Source organism: Carettochelys insculpta, chromosome 8 (genome assembly GCF_033958435.1).
Source record: "Carettochelys insculpta isolate YL-2023 chromosome 8, ASM3395843v1, whole genome shotgun sequence".
Lineage (NCBI taxonomy): Eukaryota > Metazoa > Chordata > Testudines > Carettochelyidae > Carettochelys > Carettochelys insculpta.
In genome coordinates this window covers 1202578-1217521 of record NC_134144.1, presented here as the reverse complement: position 1 = coordinate 1217521, position 14944 = coordinate 1202578, and the positions used below count along the sequence as shown (strand labels likewise).

The window sequence follows — 14944 nt, the reverse complement described above, 5'->3', positions numbered from 1 at the left end:
GCTGCCCCGGGCGGGACTCGGCCCCGCCTGGCCCCAGGGCTCTTCCAGCAGAGGCGCAGTAGGAAGTCACCAGCGGGGCCCTGCTGGGGCTGCTTCTACGCTCGCCAGCTCTGGTGGGAGGGCATGGTAACGAGCAGGCTGTTGAGGCGCTAATGTGCATATTCATTGCCTCATTAGCATAATGGCAGCCACACCAATCGCAGAGTGCAGCTGGCCAGTGAAGCGGGGCAGCTTGGCAATAAGGCCATGGCACCTTCGCCACACCCGCCCTCCGCTCTAGAGCTGGGGGCCAGGTCCAGCCCGCCCCATCTACACTGACAAGCTGCACTGCCACGTCTGCACGTCGCGCAGCCGCCGCTATGCTAATGACTCACTGAATATGCACGTTAGCGCCTCATTACCAGGCCCCCTCCCACCCGCGTGGGCGGATGTAGAAGCAGCCAGAGTCTCCTGCCCAGGACAGGGCTGAGCGCTGCGGGGCGGGGCGGGGCGGGGAGGGCTGGAGAATCGCTCAGACGAGGCTGCTGGGCACCCCTGGGGCAGCGGCCGAGCTCACCTTCCTTTCCTCCCGGGACGCCCGGCTGCCTGCGGACAGCACCCGCCCGCCAGGCATCGCCCCAGCAGCAGCCCCTGTTGTGGCCTCTGCCTGTGGGCAGCCCCTCCTGCACTGCAGACAGAGCCTGCCCTGGGCCGTCACCGCTGGCCTGGCCCCCCGCCAGCTCCTCTCCTGCAGTGGAGACCCCACTGCCCTGGGCCGTCACCGCTGGCCTGGCCCCCTGTGACCTGTTCCTCTCCTGCAGTGAAGACCCCACTGCCCGGGCACCCCGCTGGCCTGGCCCCCCCCAGCTCCTCTCCTGCAGTGGAGACCCCCTCTGCCCGGGCACCCCGCTGGCCTGGCCCCCCCCAGCTCCTCTCCTGCAGTGGAGACCCCCTCTGCCCGGGCACCTCACTGGCCTGGCCCCCCCCAGCTCCTCTCCTGCAGTGGAGACCCCACTGCCCAGGCACCCCGCTGGCCTGGCCCCCCCCAGCTCCTCTCCTGCAGTGGAGACCCCACTGCCCAGGCACCCTGCTGGCCTGGCCCCCTGTGACCTGCTCCTCTCCTGCAGTGGAGACCCCACTGCCCGGGCACCCCACTGGCCTGGCCCCCTGTGACCTGCTTCTCTCCCCTGCAGACTGCGAGAAGCGCTGTGGGGCCCTGGACATCGTCTTCGTCATAGACAGCTCCGAGAGCATTGGCTACACCAATTTCTCCCTGGAGAAGAATTTCGTCATCAATGTGGTCAGCCGCCTGGGGTCCCTGGCCAGGGACCCCAAATCAGAGACAGGTAGGAGCAACGGGGGTGCGAGCGAGAGTCAGACGGGCCCTTATAGCTTCCCCACCTCCGAACCGCCTGCCCCAGGAGCAGCAGCCGAGCGGCGAGCAGCCTGTGCCCTGTGCAGACAGGCGCTGGGCCGGGGAGAGGCTGCCTGGGCTGACCGGCACCTGCCCTGCTGATCGCAGCCCCGTGTCTTTTGTATGGGGATGGGTCACTCCCTGAGCACCTGGCACGGCCGCCGGCGCCAGACAGGAGCATGGCCTGTGTGGGCAGACGTAAGGAAGTGTTCCCGCTTGCTGGCTGTGCCCCGGCGAGGGGCCGCTGTCCCTGAGCGCGGCCACACAGGAGCATTTCAAACCGGATGGCACTAGGCTTCGGCGTCTCCGTGGGGGTGAGAAGTGATCTCACTAGGGACTCCGGAGTGGGGGGCCCTCCCAGGCCCTGTGGCGTGTGCAGAGCAGTGCCAGCGAGCGCCCGACACAGGGAACGCCCTGGTGAGCTGCAGGAGGGCGCCGGGGCAGTGAGGGTGGCAGGCCGACCCTCTGTCTCTCTGCAGGTGCCAGGGTCGGGGTGGTGCAGTACAGCCACGAGGGCACCTTCGAGGCCATCCGGCTGGACGACGAGAACATCAACACGCTGTCCAACTTCAAGGAGGCGGTGAAGCGCCTGGAGTGGATCGCGGGGGGCACCTGGACGCCCTCGGCCCTGCAGTTCGCCTACAACAAGCTCATCAAGGAGAGTCGGCGGGACAAAGCCCGCGTCTTCGCCGTGGTGGTGACGGACGGGCGCCACGACCCCCGGGACGACGACGACAACCTCCAGGCCTTCTGCAAGGGGGACGTGGTCGTCAACGCCATCGGCATCGGGGACATGTTCGACCAGCCGGACCAGGGCGAGACCCTGCGCTCCATCGCCTGCGACAACCCGCAGCGGGTGCGCAAGATGAAGCTCTTCTCGGAGCTGGTGGCTGAGGAGTTCATCGACGACATGGAAGATGTGCTCTGCCCAGGTCCGCACTCCCCACCCGGGTTGTCACGGGGCGGGGCGGGGGTTGATAGTCGGGCGTGTGCAGCTCACAGCCTGCCCCGCGTACATGGGGCTGGTCCAGCCACTCCAGAGAGCGGGTCCCCTCACACAGCTCAGCACAGCCGTCTCCCCGCTGGGCCGGAGAGCAGCCAACCCCCTGGCAGATCCCGCCGCCCCGTGTGTCTCACCCACCGGGCACTCGAGGCCTGGCCAGCTGCCAAGGCAGCCTGGGATGGGCGTGGCATCATCTCACCCACTGCTCCTTGCTTCTCCTTCCAGATCCCCAGATCGTCTGCCCGGAGCTGCCCTGCCAAACAGGTAAACGAGTGCCAGACAGCGCCGTACCGCTCGCTAGCATCCCGGGCTCCGGCTGCGCGGGAGACACCGGCCATTCTCGCCACATTACACTCAGCGGGGCGGGGCGGAGAGGTCCCTGTGTCCCACACCCCTGTGCCTGGCTGGGGTCCCTGCATCCCGCGCTACCTGTGCCTGGCTGGGGTCCCTGTGCCTGGCTGGGGTCCCTGTGTCCTGCGCTCCCTGTGCCTGGCTGGGGTCCCTGCGTCCCACACCCCTGTGCCTGGCTGGGGTCCCTGCATCCCACACCCCTGTGCCTGGCTGGGGTCCCTGTGTCCCGCACTCCCTGTGCCTGGCTGGGTCCCTGTGTCCTGCGCCTGGCTGGGGTCCCTGTGTCCCGCGCTCCCTGTGCCTGGCTGGGGTCCCTGTGTCCTGCACTCCCTGTGCCTGGCTAGCTGAGGGCTCTCCACAGCCAGGCACATGCATGCGGTACCACCATGCTCAGCTGTCTCCTCCTGTTCCCTGTGCCAGGAGAGATAGAACCCAACCCGAGGTAGCAGTAGGGTGCCGGGGGCTGTGAACAGGGGACCCGTGCAGTGAGGTCGTTGTGCCGAGGTGCCAGTAGGGTGCTGGGGGCCGTGAACAGGGGACCCGTGCAGTGAGGTCGTTGTGCCGAGGTGCCAGTAGGGTGCTGGGGGCCGTGAACAGGGGACCCGTGCAGTGAGGTCGTTGTGCCGAGGTGGCAGTAGGGTGCCGGGGGCCGTGAACAGGGGACCCGTGCAGTGAGGTCGTTGTGCTGGGGTGGCAGTAGGGTGCCGGGGGCCGTGAACAGGGGACCCGTGCAGTGAGGTCGCCGTGCTGAGGTGGCAGTAGGGTGCCCGGGGCCGTGAACAGGGGACCCGTGCAGTGACGTCGCCGTGCGGAGGTGGCAGTAGGGTGCCGGGGGCCGTGAACAGGGGACCCGTGCAGTGAGGTCGCCGTGCGGAGGTGGCAGTAGGGTGCCGGGGGCCGTGAACAGGGGACCCGTGCAGTGAGGTCGCCGTGCCGACGTGGCAGTAGGGTGCCGGGGGCCATGAACAGGGGACCCGTGCAGTGAGGTCGCCGTGCCGACGTGGCAGTAGGGTGCCGGGGGCCGTGAACAGGGGACCCGTGCAGTGAGGTCGCCGTGCCGACGTGGCAGTAGGGTGCCGGGGGCCGTGAACAGGGGACCCGTGCAGTGAGGTCGCCGTGCCGAGGTGGCAGTAGGGTGCCGGGGGCCGTGAACAGGGGACCCGTGCAGTGAGGTCGCCGTGCCGAGGTGGCAGTAGGGTGCCGGGGGCCGTGAACAGGGGACCCGTGCAGTGAGGTCGCCGTGCCGAGGTGGCAGTAGGGTGCCGGGGGCCGTGAACAGGGGACCCGTGCAGTGAGGTTGCCGTGCCGAGGTGGCAGTAGGGTGCCGGGGACTGGCTCTGTCTGCAGTGCTGACCCTGAGTTCTGTGGGGTTAAGAGTTATTCCTTCCCAGCAGACATCAGTCCAATAACCGGCGTGACATCCGCCTCCCCATCAATCGATCGAGCTAGTCCCAGCCCCCATGTCCGTTTAGACACAAGGCTCACCATGTTGTTACCCCAAAGCCCCAGTGCCCAGAGTCAAGGGGATGGATCGGACTCCAGCCCCCATGACTGTGGTGCCAGGCTGGGAGATGGGCCCCTGCCGGCTGAGAGAGCAGAAGGGAAGAAAAAGGCCCAGTGTCCACCCACTGCTTGTTTATTATCTCCTGAATTGTCAGCCAGGCGGGTGCCTCGGTGAACGTGGAGCGCGAGGCAGAGCCTGGGAGCTCAGGGAGCCCTGGGCTGTGCCCGTGGCCAGGGTTATGCTGGAGAGCCGGGTGTCTGGCACGCTCCTGCCCTCAGGCCCTGGGGAAAACCCTGCACAGGTGTCTCTGGAGGGAAGTCTCTCCCAGCCTGCAGCCGCCTGCTCTGTAACTGCGGCGGGGTGGCAAAGGCCTCAAGCCAGGGGATGCTGGAATTTTGCCCCAGGTGCAGAAAGCTCCTCCTGCTGCCTGAGAGCCGGGAGGGGGCACTGGTCGCGCCCCTCCTGCTGGCGCGTGGCTGTGACCACTGCTGACCGCTCTGGTTGCTGCAGCCTCACCTGCCTGGAGCCGCACTGGCCAGCTGTGCTCATCGGTGTTGTGCGTGAGGAGCGAGTCGGGACTGTGCACACTGACTCCGTTTGCCCCTGTGCTGCAGCGCTGCATCGCTGGCCCCAAGGGCAGCACATTCCACTGGGCGCCGGCCCCCAGCCCCGTGCCTGTCTGGGGGCGCATGGAGGTGTGCCCAGCTGCTTAGACTTCGGGGCTGGGCAGGATGCAGCCGCCTGCTCTTCCTGCTGCTGCTTTGTCTGAGGCTACACCCAGCATCTGTGCCCCATTGCCCTGCCCCACTGAGCACAGCCGCGCCGTCAGTGGGGCGGGTGTGGGCTTGGCTTGTACAAAGGAACCATGCCGGGGCAGCGTCACTGTCGCTGGGACAGTAGCACACTCGGGTTCTGCTCGGTCTGGGCTGTGCAGCCGCTGGGAGAGCCTCCTCCCCAGGTGAACAGGGCCTGCTCACCCAGCAGGTCTGAGCTGCTCTCACTGCCCATGGCAGGAAGCACTGCCTGCGCCCACGGTGCAGAGAGCAGGTCACAAGCCCCCGGAGGGAGACAGCAACTCCAGCAGGAGCCCTGCGGGATTTCTCCCGTCCCAGCCCCAGGCCAGCTCAGCATGGGGGCTGTAGCACAAGTCCCCTCGGGAGCCAGTGGCCAAGCATAGGCCGCACAGTGATGGGTGGGTGGAATTGCCATGGGGCTGGGGAGTGGGATACTGGGGTGCCCAGGTGCCCCCCAGCACGGTGGTGTCCCCGGCTCACTGTCAGGCTGTGAGACATGAGGCTGTGCCAGGCCGGGTTTGGCTGGCAGCCGGGCTGTGGCCACGTTGGAAGGAGCCTGGCGGGCAGGAGGCAAGCGGAGGTAGCCCCTCTGCCCTGGAGCTGCCCCACCCTGCGGCTGGGAGCTGTGTCCGTGCTGCGCTCTGAGGGGCTGCGCGTTATCAGACTGGGGCCGTGGGGTGTGCATCTGCCACCCCCCACTCCTCGGACACGTCTGCAGCCAGCCAGGGCCAGGAACCACAGGCAGACAGGCCTGGCCTGGGGTGCACCAAGGAGCTCCCCTTGCCAACGCCAGCCCTGTCGTGTGGTGCGCATGTGGGCGGCAGCCTCAAAGTGCGTGCGCTCCGTCATGGCTCCCGCCCCGTGGGAAAGGGCAGGGCTGGCGTGGCCTGGGCACGTGAGGCTGGCACCAAGCGGCTGCGCGGCTTGCCCAGGGTCACACAGGCAGGTCTGGGGCACCTGGGAACTGGCCTCAGTGTGATGACCCTGGGGTCGTTAAACATCCAGCTTAGTGAGAAGGAGTAGAGCTTGTAATAAAACGCCTGGCGCGTCCTAGGGCGGTGCAGGCCCACCTCCCCGGGTTCTGCACCACAAGCTGCCGGCACCTCTCCGCCTGCTGGCCTCAGCAAACTGCCTCTCTCAAGGGGGAGCGTGGGTGGTAGCCTGGCGCTGTGCCTCGTACAGCAAAGCCAAGGAACTCTCTTGGGCCTGTCTGCTCCCGGCTGGCTAACAACACATGGAGCAGCCCTTCAGTGCTCACCCGTAAACCCAGCTGACCTCCACCTAGGGAGGAGCGGTTACTCGGGCCACGCACCTCCCTCAGTTGCCCCGTGCCGGCCAGGCTCGCAAAGCCTTGAGTCTGTCAGGACACGTAAGATCCTCCTGTGCCCCTCGCTAGCAGTCTAGTCTTTCAGTAGTGCCTGAGTTGTCTGCATGCTCCTGGTCAGTATAGAGGCCCTTTGGCCTCAAGTGCACACAGCCTCTGGCTTGTGAGACGGGAGATCATGGGCCCGTTTGTCCACTTCTGCTTCTCTTTCCTCTGCTGTGTGTGTTCCTGTCAAGGGATCGCAGCAGGTGATCAGCGTTTGGTAAGTTAGACCTGCCCCGTCTTCCCTTTAACAGCTGAGTGGGAGAAAAGCCAGGCTCCCGGGGGGCCCTTCGGTAAACCGGCAAAGCTTTCCACAAATCATGAACAGGCTCTTTCCGGCCTGTCCATCCAGACTTTCCACAAGTTCGTTTGCCTGGGGGTAATTGAGACTTGTGCTGAAAATCCCAACCTCATGCAAATGGGCCAAAATCCACAGCCCATTATCACTAAAGCCTTGCCTTGCAATTCCACGTCTGGCGCAGGTCGCTGACTTGCTGCGAGTGCCGTGCAGTGGGCATACGCCTGGGTACAGAGAGGGGTAATCTGGACGTATTAAATAACTTCTGATGGGCAGATAGATGCGTCAGTCCGACTGTCTCATGAGCCTCTGTGGAGCTGGAGGGCTCAGCAGCTCTGCCTGTCAAAAAGCAGTGCCCTGCCGCATTAGTAATGTCATCTGCCGCCCGGACAGCGCCTGACATGCTCATTGCTGGACCTTCTGCACCCCTACACGCCATCATCTGTGGGATTTCTTTTCAGAGGCTCCTGGGAATTGCGGCCTCCCAGCCCTGGACAGTCAGCCCCTGAGCACAGTAAATTCATGCCTGCAGTTCCACGTTTGGCTAGCAACCGTCTGTTTCTTCAAGCCACCCCCCATATCACGCCTTTCTGGTTCCCCAGGGACTCGCCTTTCTCCACGTCCCCTCTTGTTCTTTGCAGGTTCCTGTTAGTGGTGGGAAGTGACGTTCAGTCGGACGGGCCTAGGCTTGCGTGTTGCCTGGCCTGGTGGGAGCCCCACTGCTTTGGACAGTGCATCTGAAGTGAAGAAGAATTTGCCAGGCGTGTAGGTCTGCAGCGGCTTTGTCCCTCCCCCCAGGGGCAGAGAGGCTACTTATCTGGCCTGGTGGCAGGCAAGATGATGGAGTCCCAGCCCTGGGGGCCACTCTCGTGATGGCATGGCTGCCTCCAGTGGCCACTCTCAGTATTGCACCCCTCCTCCCTGTGCCCCTCCCTTTGCATGTTATGGAAAATAGTCCCATTGCCAGCACTGCCCATTCTTCTGGCACAAGCAGCTCTGCACTGCCTCCTTCCCGACGAGGTGCACACAGACTGATTGCGTGGCTTCCCTCTTCTCACCTGCCCTGGGTCTGCTCAGTAAAATTAAAATCTCTGTCCAGTCCTGTGCAACTTTGCCAGACAATGGCAAACTGGATCGAGTTTGCAACACACTGAGGCTTTTATCCTTTTCGTAAGCAAGCCAGGCTACTACTGTGCTCACAAAATACATACACAGGGCCTTGTTCTTCTGTTTGCTCTGCCATGTGCTCCGCTGCCTTTGCTTTGAGTTGCAAATACAGGAGTTAAACTCATCATTAGAGAATCCTAGAGCTGGATGGGACCTTGAGAAGGTGTCAAGTCCAGCCCCCTGCACTCACAGCAGCACCTATCACCATCTCCGCAAACTCCCTTGGCATTTTATTCCAGTGCGTAATCACCCTGACAGAAAGTTTTTCCTAATGTGCAACCTAAACCTCAGGAGTTAAGGAATATCATTTTTCTCCCTCTTCCTTGTAAGAACCTTTTAAAGACTTGAAAGCTGTTATCATGTCCCCTCTCAGTTGTTTCTTTTCCAAACTAAACAAACCCATTTCTTTCGGTCTTCCTTCACAGGTCATGTTTTCTTGACCTTGAATCACTGTTGTTGCTCTTCTCTGAGTCTTCTCTAATTTCTCCACTTCTTTCCTGAAAGGTGGTGCCCAGAACTGGAGACAGTTCACCAGCCAAGGCCTAATCACCACAGAGGAGAGCAAAAGAATGGCTTCTTGTGTTTTGCTCACAACACCCTGTTAATGCATGCAAGAATATTTGCCTTTTTTTCAGTACTGTCATACTGTTGACTCATATTGAGCTTGTGGCTCCTCAAACCCTTTTTGCAGCACTCACCCTTCGGCAGTCATTTCCTGTTTTGTATGCGTGCAACTGATTGTTCCTCCTAATCAGAGCACTTTGCATTTGTTCTTGCTGAATTGCATCCTTTTTACCCTCAGACCATTTATCCAGTTTGTCCAGATCATTTTGAATTATGACCTTATCCTCCAGAACACTTGCCACCCCTCCTAGCCTGGTATCATCCACAAACTTTAACTGGTGCCCTGCCTTTTAAATCATCAGTGAAGATATTGAACAGAACCAGTCCCAAAACTGATCCCTGCCAAACCTGACTCATTAGGCCCTTCCAGTATGACTGTGAACCATTGATAGCAACTCTCTGGGAACAGTTATCCAACCAGTCACACACCTGCCAAGGTTCCCTCTAATTTCTTTTATCCATGGGTAGAATAAATTTTGTTATGTGCACCAAGACATGTGCTGATGTGCACCACCCATAGAAACATGCTGCCAGCCGTGGGTGCTCTGCTGATCAGCTGAATCTCTCTGGGTGTACGTCCAAGTGCTCAGTGTACAGGGAGTGCTGCACCCACCCCGTAGTATTTCCAGAGTTTATTGATGAGAATATCATGCAAGACTGTAACAAATGCCCTATTAAAATCTAGGTATACAAGATCTACTGCTTCCCCTGACCCACAAGTCTTGTTAATCCTGTTAAAGGAAGTGATCACGACATGATTTGTTCTTTGCAAATCCAGGTTGTTACTTACCACCTTGTCATCTTCTAGATGTTAGCAGATGGATTCCGTAATTATTTGCTCCATTACCTTTTCTGGTACAGAAGTTAATCTGACTGGTCTGTGATTCCCTGCATTGTTGTTATTTCCCTTTCTATAGCTGGGTACTCTATTTGCCCTTTTCCTGTCTTCTGGAATCTCTCCTGACTGCCAGGACTTTTCAAAGATAATAGCTAATGGCTCAGATACCTCCTCTGCCAGTTCCTTAAGTAGTCTAGGATGCATTTCATCAGGTCCTGGTGACTTGAAGACTTCTGACTTACCTAAGTAATTTTTAATTTGTTCTTTCTCTTCTTTAACTTCTAAACCTACCCCATTTCCACTTGCATTCGCTATCGTAGGCATCCAGTCACCACCAGTCTTCTTGGTGACAACCAAAACAAAGTCGTTAAGCGCCTCTGCCATTTCAATATTTTTGTTATTGTTTGTCCCTCTTTGTTGACAACGAGGGCAGTTCCCTCATTCTGCACATCTCACAGGGTGTAATGATCCGGGGGTTCATTAAACAGCCAGCCAGGACTGAGAAAGGAATAAAACCGGGGGTGGCTGGCAGAGCCCCCTTTCAGGTAGGCTAGGCCTAGCTCCAGCCCTCCCGCCTGCCTCCCCTCGGTCAGAGGGACCCCAAGACACCTGCCCTACAGCCGGAGCCCCAAACAAGCTCGAGAGTGCCGGCGCGGTGCCAGCCTCCAGCGCTCCATCCCTGTGTTCAGCAAACCGTCCCTAGCGAGGGGTCCCCCTTCCCCCAGCACATCTCCCGCGCTCCAGGCAGCTCATCAGTGCAGGGCCAGCCGTGTTGGGAGCTTCTCCTCAGGGGACGCTGCCCCATGGCCCCCACAGGCACAGGCAGCCCAAGAAGGGGCTTCTGGCCAGTCAGCCAGGGCCTAACGGTAGCCACAGCTCCCTGCCCAGTGTCTGTGCGAGCAGGGCGGTGTGTGTTTCTTGCTGTGGGGCCCATGCTGAGCAGAGCCCCGGGGCGGCGGGAAGGACTGGGCTAAGAAGGTCTGGCGGTCTGGGGGCCCATCGCACTGAGGTACGTGGCCGTTTGGGGTGAGCGCCGGCTGGAACTGGAGGGGCAGGCTCAGGGCAGGGCAGGGATGCAGCCTGTGCTCTGGGGTGGTTTCCTATGGAAGCCTCCTTGGCTGCCCCATGGCCGTGCCCCAATGCAGTTAGCGTTCTGCGTGGCGGGGCCTGGGACACCGCGTGGCGAGCCCTGCTGCTGTCTGACCCCTGGGGTGGTGTGCTGCCTCCCCGCAGCAGCTCTCCCCAGCGCAGGGGCCCGGCTGCGGTGCAGGGGGGAGCAGGGAATGTGCCACAATAGACACTTAGCACAATGATCGCAAATCCTCTTCTAAGTACCGGGAAAGGGCCCAATCCAACCCCCCAGGGCCATGGAGCAGCCCCTTGGCAAGGTAGGGCTGCAGTGAGCTTCCAGCTTTGGTGTGTGCCTCTCTGCCAGGCTGGCTGCCTTTCCTGCGGTGCAGGGTACCAAGGAGGCCTGAGCGGCGCTCGGGGACGTGGCCAGTGCTAGCGAGCCCTGAAAATATTCTTTTCACGCTCACTTGCAGATGGCAGGAACCCCGGAATTCCAAACCCACTTATTTTCCACCCCATGGAAGAGGGAGTCAAGATAACTTTCCCCACCACCAAAGCCTCTATCGCCCAGTTCCTAAACTCCACGCGGGAAATGCAGGAGCCCAGCACGTATGCGCAGCTGGTGGCCATCCTGGCCTATACCGCCGAGAATGCCAAGTTTGCCTCAGGACTTGAGCGGCAGGAGTGGATGGACCTGTTCATTGACACATTCAAAAGGGTGCACAGCGAGATTGTGGGGGACCCAGAGACTGTGCTGGGGCTCTGCTGAGCTGTGTGCCGGCGCCAGGACAGGGCCCGCAGGCACTGCCCTGGGAGCGGCCTCTCGGGAAGTCCCAGCAAGAGCTGGGCACACAGGCCGTGCACTGAGCATAGGAGGGGCCCAGAGCCTCCCTTGCTCCCAGCCAGTGACTTGATGGTGGGGCGGTTTGCTGCAGCGCGGCTGGCTGAGCAGTGAGGTGCCTCTTCCCAGGGGCCGGGAGAGATGCTCCTGCCTGCGCTGCTGTGGCTTCAGCGCTCAGTTAGGGCGTGCTGCGTGCTTGCTGAGGTGCTGCCCTTCAGGACCACTCCTAGGCTGTCCCGCACACCCCAAGCCCAGCCTAGCTTGCGAACGCCACCCCGCCTGGGCTGCATGGCCAAAGCAGGGAGATAATTTGCTGGCCCATGTGCGAGAGGGAGCCCTAGATGGTCCCTGCGCATGGGGGAGGAGGGTCCGTTTCCTACCTAGCGTTTGTTCTGATTGTCCCCGGCTGGGCTCCTGTGCTCTCTTTTCGTGCGAAGGCCCAGGGCTTCCCTTGGGGTCAGGCCAGCCACAGGAGGCCAGGCTCCCCCAAGGAGCAGCCCCAGCACACTACTCCTTGGCTCTGCTCGGTGTTTAATCGCTCGACTTGCGCTGTAACGGTGCCATTAAAGACAAGACAGCAGTGCCAGCGGCTGAGGGGCCCCTTCGTGTCTCCCTTCGACTGTGTCCCAGCCCTTGCCGTGTGCCTTGGTCCAGCTGTCATTCTGCCCGCATGGCGTGCGCGGGAATTCTCTTCTCACCCGCCTACAATCCACTGCACGGTCCGCGGCAGGAGACTGTGGCGCACGCCGGCCCCGGGCGCTTAAAGCTCTTACCCAGGGCTACGCCGTCACTGGGTCTGGTACGTTCGTATAGCATGCAAGGCAGGGGGGATGAACGGGCTGTAGTTCCGTGCCTGGGAAGCTCAGAACCAGTGGGGTTCTCGATCCCGTGACCTCGTGACCATTATAGCCAGGTCAGAGGGACCACAGGGACAAGTGCGAGAGACCCCCGAGACTCGGAAAGACACTGGGCCCGCGCTGCTCTCTGCTCGCCAAACTCTCCCCCAGCTCCAGAGACACAGCGCAAGGTGCGCAGAGCACAGACGTGAGGTGCCAGGCGGTGCATTCTGCTCGCGCGCTCGCCTTCATGTGCCATCTTTGCAATGGCGCCAGCTGTCCTGGGGTTTTGTTAATCGACCCCCAGCTGAAAACACGCAGAGCCGGCCTGAGCCTCCCACTATGCAGTGCCACCTGGGCGACCAGGCTGGCCGCTTTCGTGTGCCTGGGGCAGCCAGAGCAGCAGGCGCGGAGACTCGGAGTCTGCAGAGCTAGGAAGTGGTGTGTGATTCTGCACCTCACAAGTTGGCTTCCCCAGAGGGAGCCAGAGCTCTGCAAGGCTGGGCTGGCCGTTGCATGGCAGCAGGGCGCCCAGTTGGCATCTGCCCTTCTTCTGCTCTTGAAGGGGCCTACATGGGCCCCCTGCGCGGCAGCCAGGACCTTCTGCTGCTAACCGCCCCGCTGGGCTGGAGCTCCGAGGTCCCGGTGCTGGTACTGCTGAGTGAAGGGCTGACCACTCTCAGCCAGGCTTTGGAGGGGCTGGACGTGGCTGGAGCTTCTGGCAAGGACGGGGAGCAGGGTGGGGTTCTACCAGTGTCTGAGCTGTTTGGCGTCTCTACATGGGAAGGCGCAATCCCCGCACACAGCGCGTGGCGCTGGCTAACTGGGCCCTGCTGTGAGGCACCAGCCCAGCACCGAGCTGCTGCTCTGGCCTGAGCCAGCGAGGGGACTGTCAGCCCAGGGGAGCTCCCACTGGCTCCTGCCGACCTGGCTGCTGGGTCCGTGCAGTGGAGTGGGGTTGAGCCCGGTGCGTTTCTCCCTTCCTCCCGCCTGGGGCTGGGGCTGGGTGGAGCTGGGGCTGGGGCTGGGGCTGGGGCTGGGGCTGGGGCTGGGTGGAGCTGGGGCTGGGGCTGGGTGGAGCACCCCCCCAGACAGAGCACAGCTAAGCAGCAGAGTCCCCAGAGGACCAGGGCACTTGGCGGCCTGGCTCTGGGCCCATCCGTGGCAGCGCCCGGGCAGGCTGTGGCACGGCAGCTCACAGCACAGCAGATGGGTGGGGTGGGTTGGAGAGGGGACTGGCAGCAGGGGCCATGACACTGCCCACCAGCACCGGCAAAGGGGCTCCCTGGGAAGGGAGCTGCTACAACAGCCAGGACAGACTTGCGGACAGGGCAGGGGGCTCTGTCCCAGGCCAGAATTCCCTGCAGGTGTAGGCAGGCGGTGTGTGAGGGCAACACAAACGGACCTGGAGCCTGCAGCTGGGCCTCTCCCACCGCACAGGGGACACGCTTCCTCCCTGGGGCGCTGGGACCCCTCCCACCACGCAGGGGACACGCTTCCTCCCTGGGGCGCTGGGACCCCTCCCACCACGCAGGGGACACGCTTCCTCCCTGGGGCGCTGGGACCCCTCCCACCGCACAGGGGACACGCTTCCTCCCTGGGGCGCTGGGACCCCTCCCACCACGCAGGGGACACGCTTCCTCCCTGGGGCGCTGGGACCCTCCCACCACGCAGGGGACACGCTTCCTCCCTGGGGCGCTGGGACCCCTCCCACCACGCAGGGGACACGCTTCCTCCCTGGGGCGCTGGGACCCCTCCCACCACGCAGGGGACACGCTTCCTCCCTGGGGCGCTGGGACCCTCCCGCCACTCAGGGGACACGCTTCCTCCCTGGGGCGCTGGGACCCCTCCCACCACGCAGGGGACACGCTTCCTCCCTGGGGCGCTGAACCCCTCCCGCTGTGCAGGGGACACACTTCCTCCCTGGGGCGCTGGGACCCTCCCGGTGTGCAGGGGACACGCTTCCTCCCTGGGGCGCTGGGACCCTCCCGGTGTGCAGGGGACACGCTTCCTCCCTGGGGCGCGGGGCCCTCCCACCGCACAGGGGACACGCTTCCTCCCTGGGGCGCGGGGCCCTCCCACCGCACAGGGGACACGCTTCCTCCCTGGGGCGCTGAACCCCTCCCGCTGTGCAGGGGACACGCTTCCTCCCTGGGGCGCTGGGGCCCTCCCGCCATGCAGGGGATACGCTTCCTCCCTGGGGCGCTGAACCCCTCCCACCGCACAGGGGACACGCTTCCTCCCTGGGGCGCTGGGACCCTCCCGCTGTGCAGGGGACACGCTTCCTCCCTGGGGCGCTGGGACCCTCCCGCCATGCAGGGGACACGCTTCCTCCCTGGGGCGCTGGGCCCCTCCCACCGCGCAGGGGACACGCTTCCTCCCTGGGGCGCTGAGCGCCGCCCTGAGGGTGGGTGGCCTGGCAGGAGGCTCTGGCTGCCCTCTCTGCTGTGTGCTACTGCCCAGGGCTGAGGCGGGTGACAGGGAGCTGGCCCATGCTGCTGCCCGCTCCCCGGGCTCAGCGTTCTCCACACCCCACTCTGCTGGTGGCACGGCGCGGCACGGCGCGGCACGGCGCGGCATGGCACAGCGCGGCACGGCGCCGCGGAAGAACGCACTTGTTGAGGGCTGGATGGACAGAGACTAATGGCCACGCTCTGCCCACCCCAGCGGCCTTCCCTTTGATAGCGCTGGTCCCTGGCTGCCCGCAGCTCTCCCATCTCACTCCTGTGGGGCAGGGTCCCTCGGGAGCCATTGGTGGCGGGTGGCAGCACAGGAGGCAGGGCCTTTTGGGGGCAGTGTGGAGATGCTCTGCCCCTCCAGGGCTTTGTTCAGCTCTTGGCCCTTCACCAGGCCCCGCC

The 14944-nt window shown here is 62.9% G+C and overlaps 1 protein-coding gene across 2 annotated transcripts in view; it reads left to right on the top strand.

Annotated features, from left to right (window-relative positions):
- COL6A2 (collagen type VI alpha 2 chain) overlaps positions 1 to 14944 on the top strand; it is a 43246-nt gene that overhangs the window by 25602 nt on the left and 2700 nt on the right. The window contains exons 25-28 of one of the 2 annotated variants that reach the window (XM_075002132.1): positions 1173 to 1325; positions 1873 to 2325; positions 2622 to 2660; positions 10883 to 11833. In XM_075002132.1, the coding sequence (XP_074858233.1) occupies positions 1173 to 1325; positions 1873 to 2325; positions 2622 to 2660; positions 10883 to 11178 (941 nt within the window). In that variant the 3' untranslated portion in view covers positions 11179 to 11833. Of the gene's footprint in view, positions 1 to 1172; positions 1326 to 1872; positions 2326 to 2621; positions 2661 to 10882; positions 11834 to 14944 lie in introns of those variants that run through there. The other variant, XM_075002131.1, reaches the window with a different exon arrangement.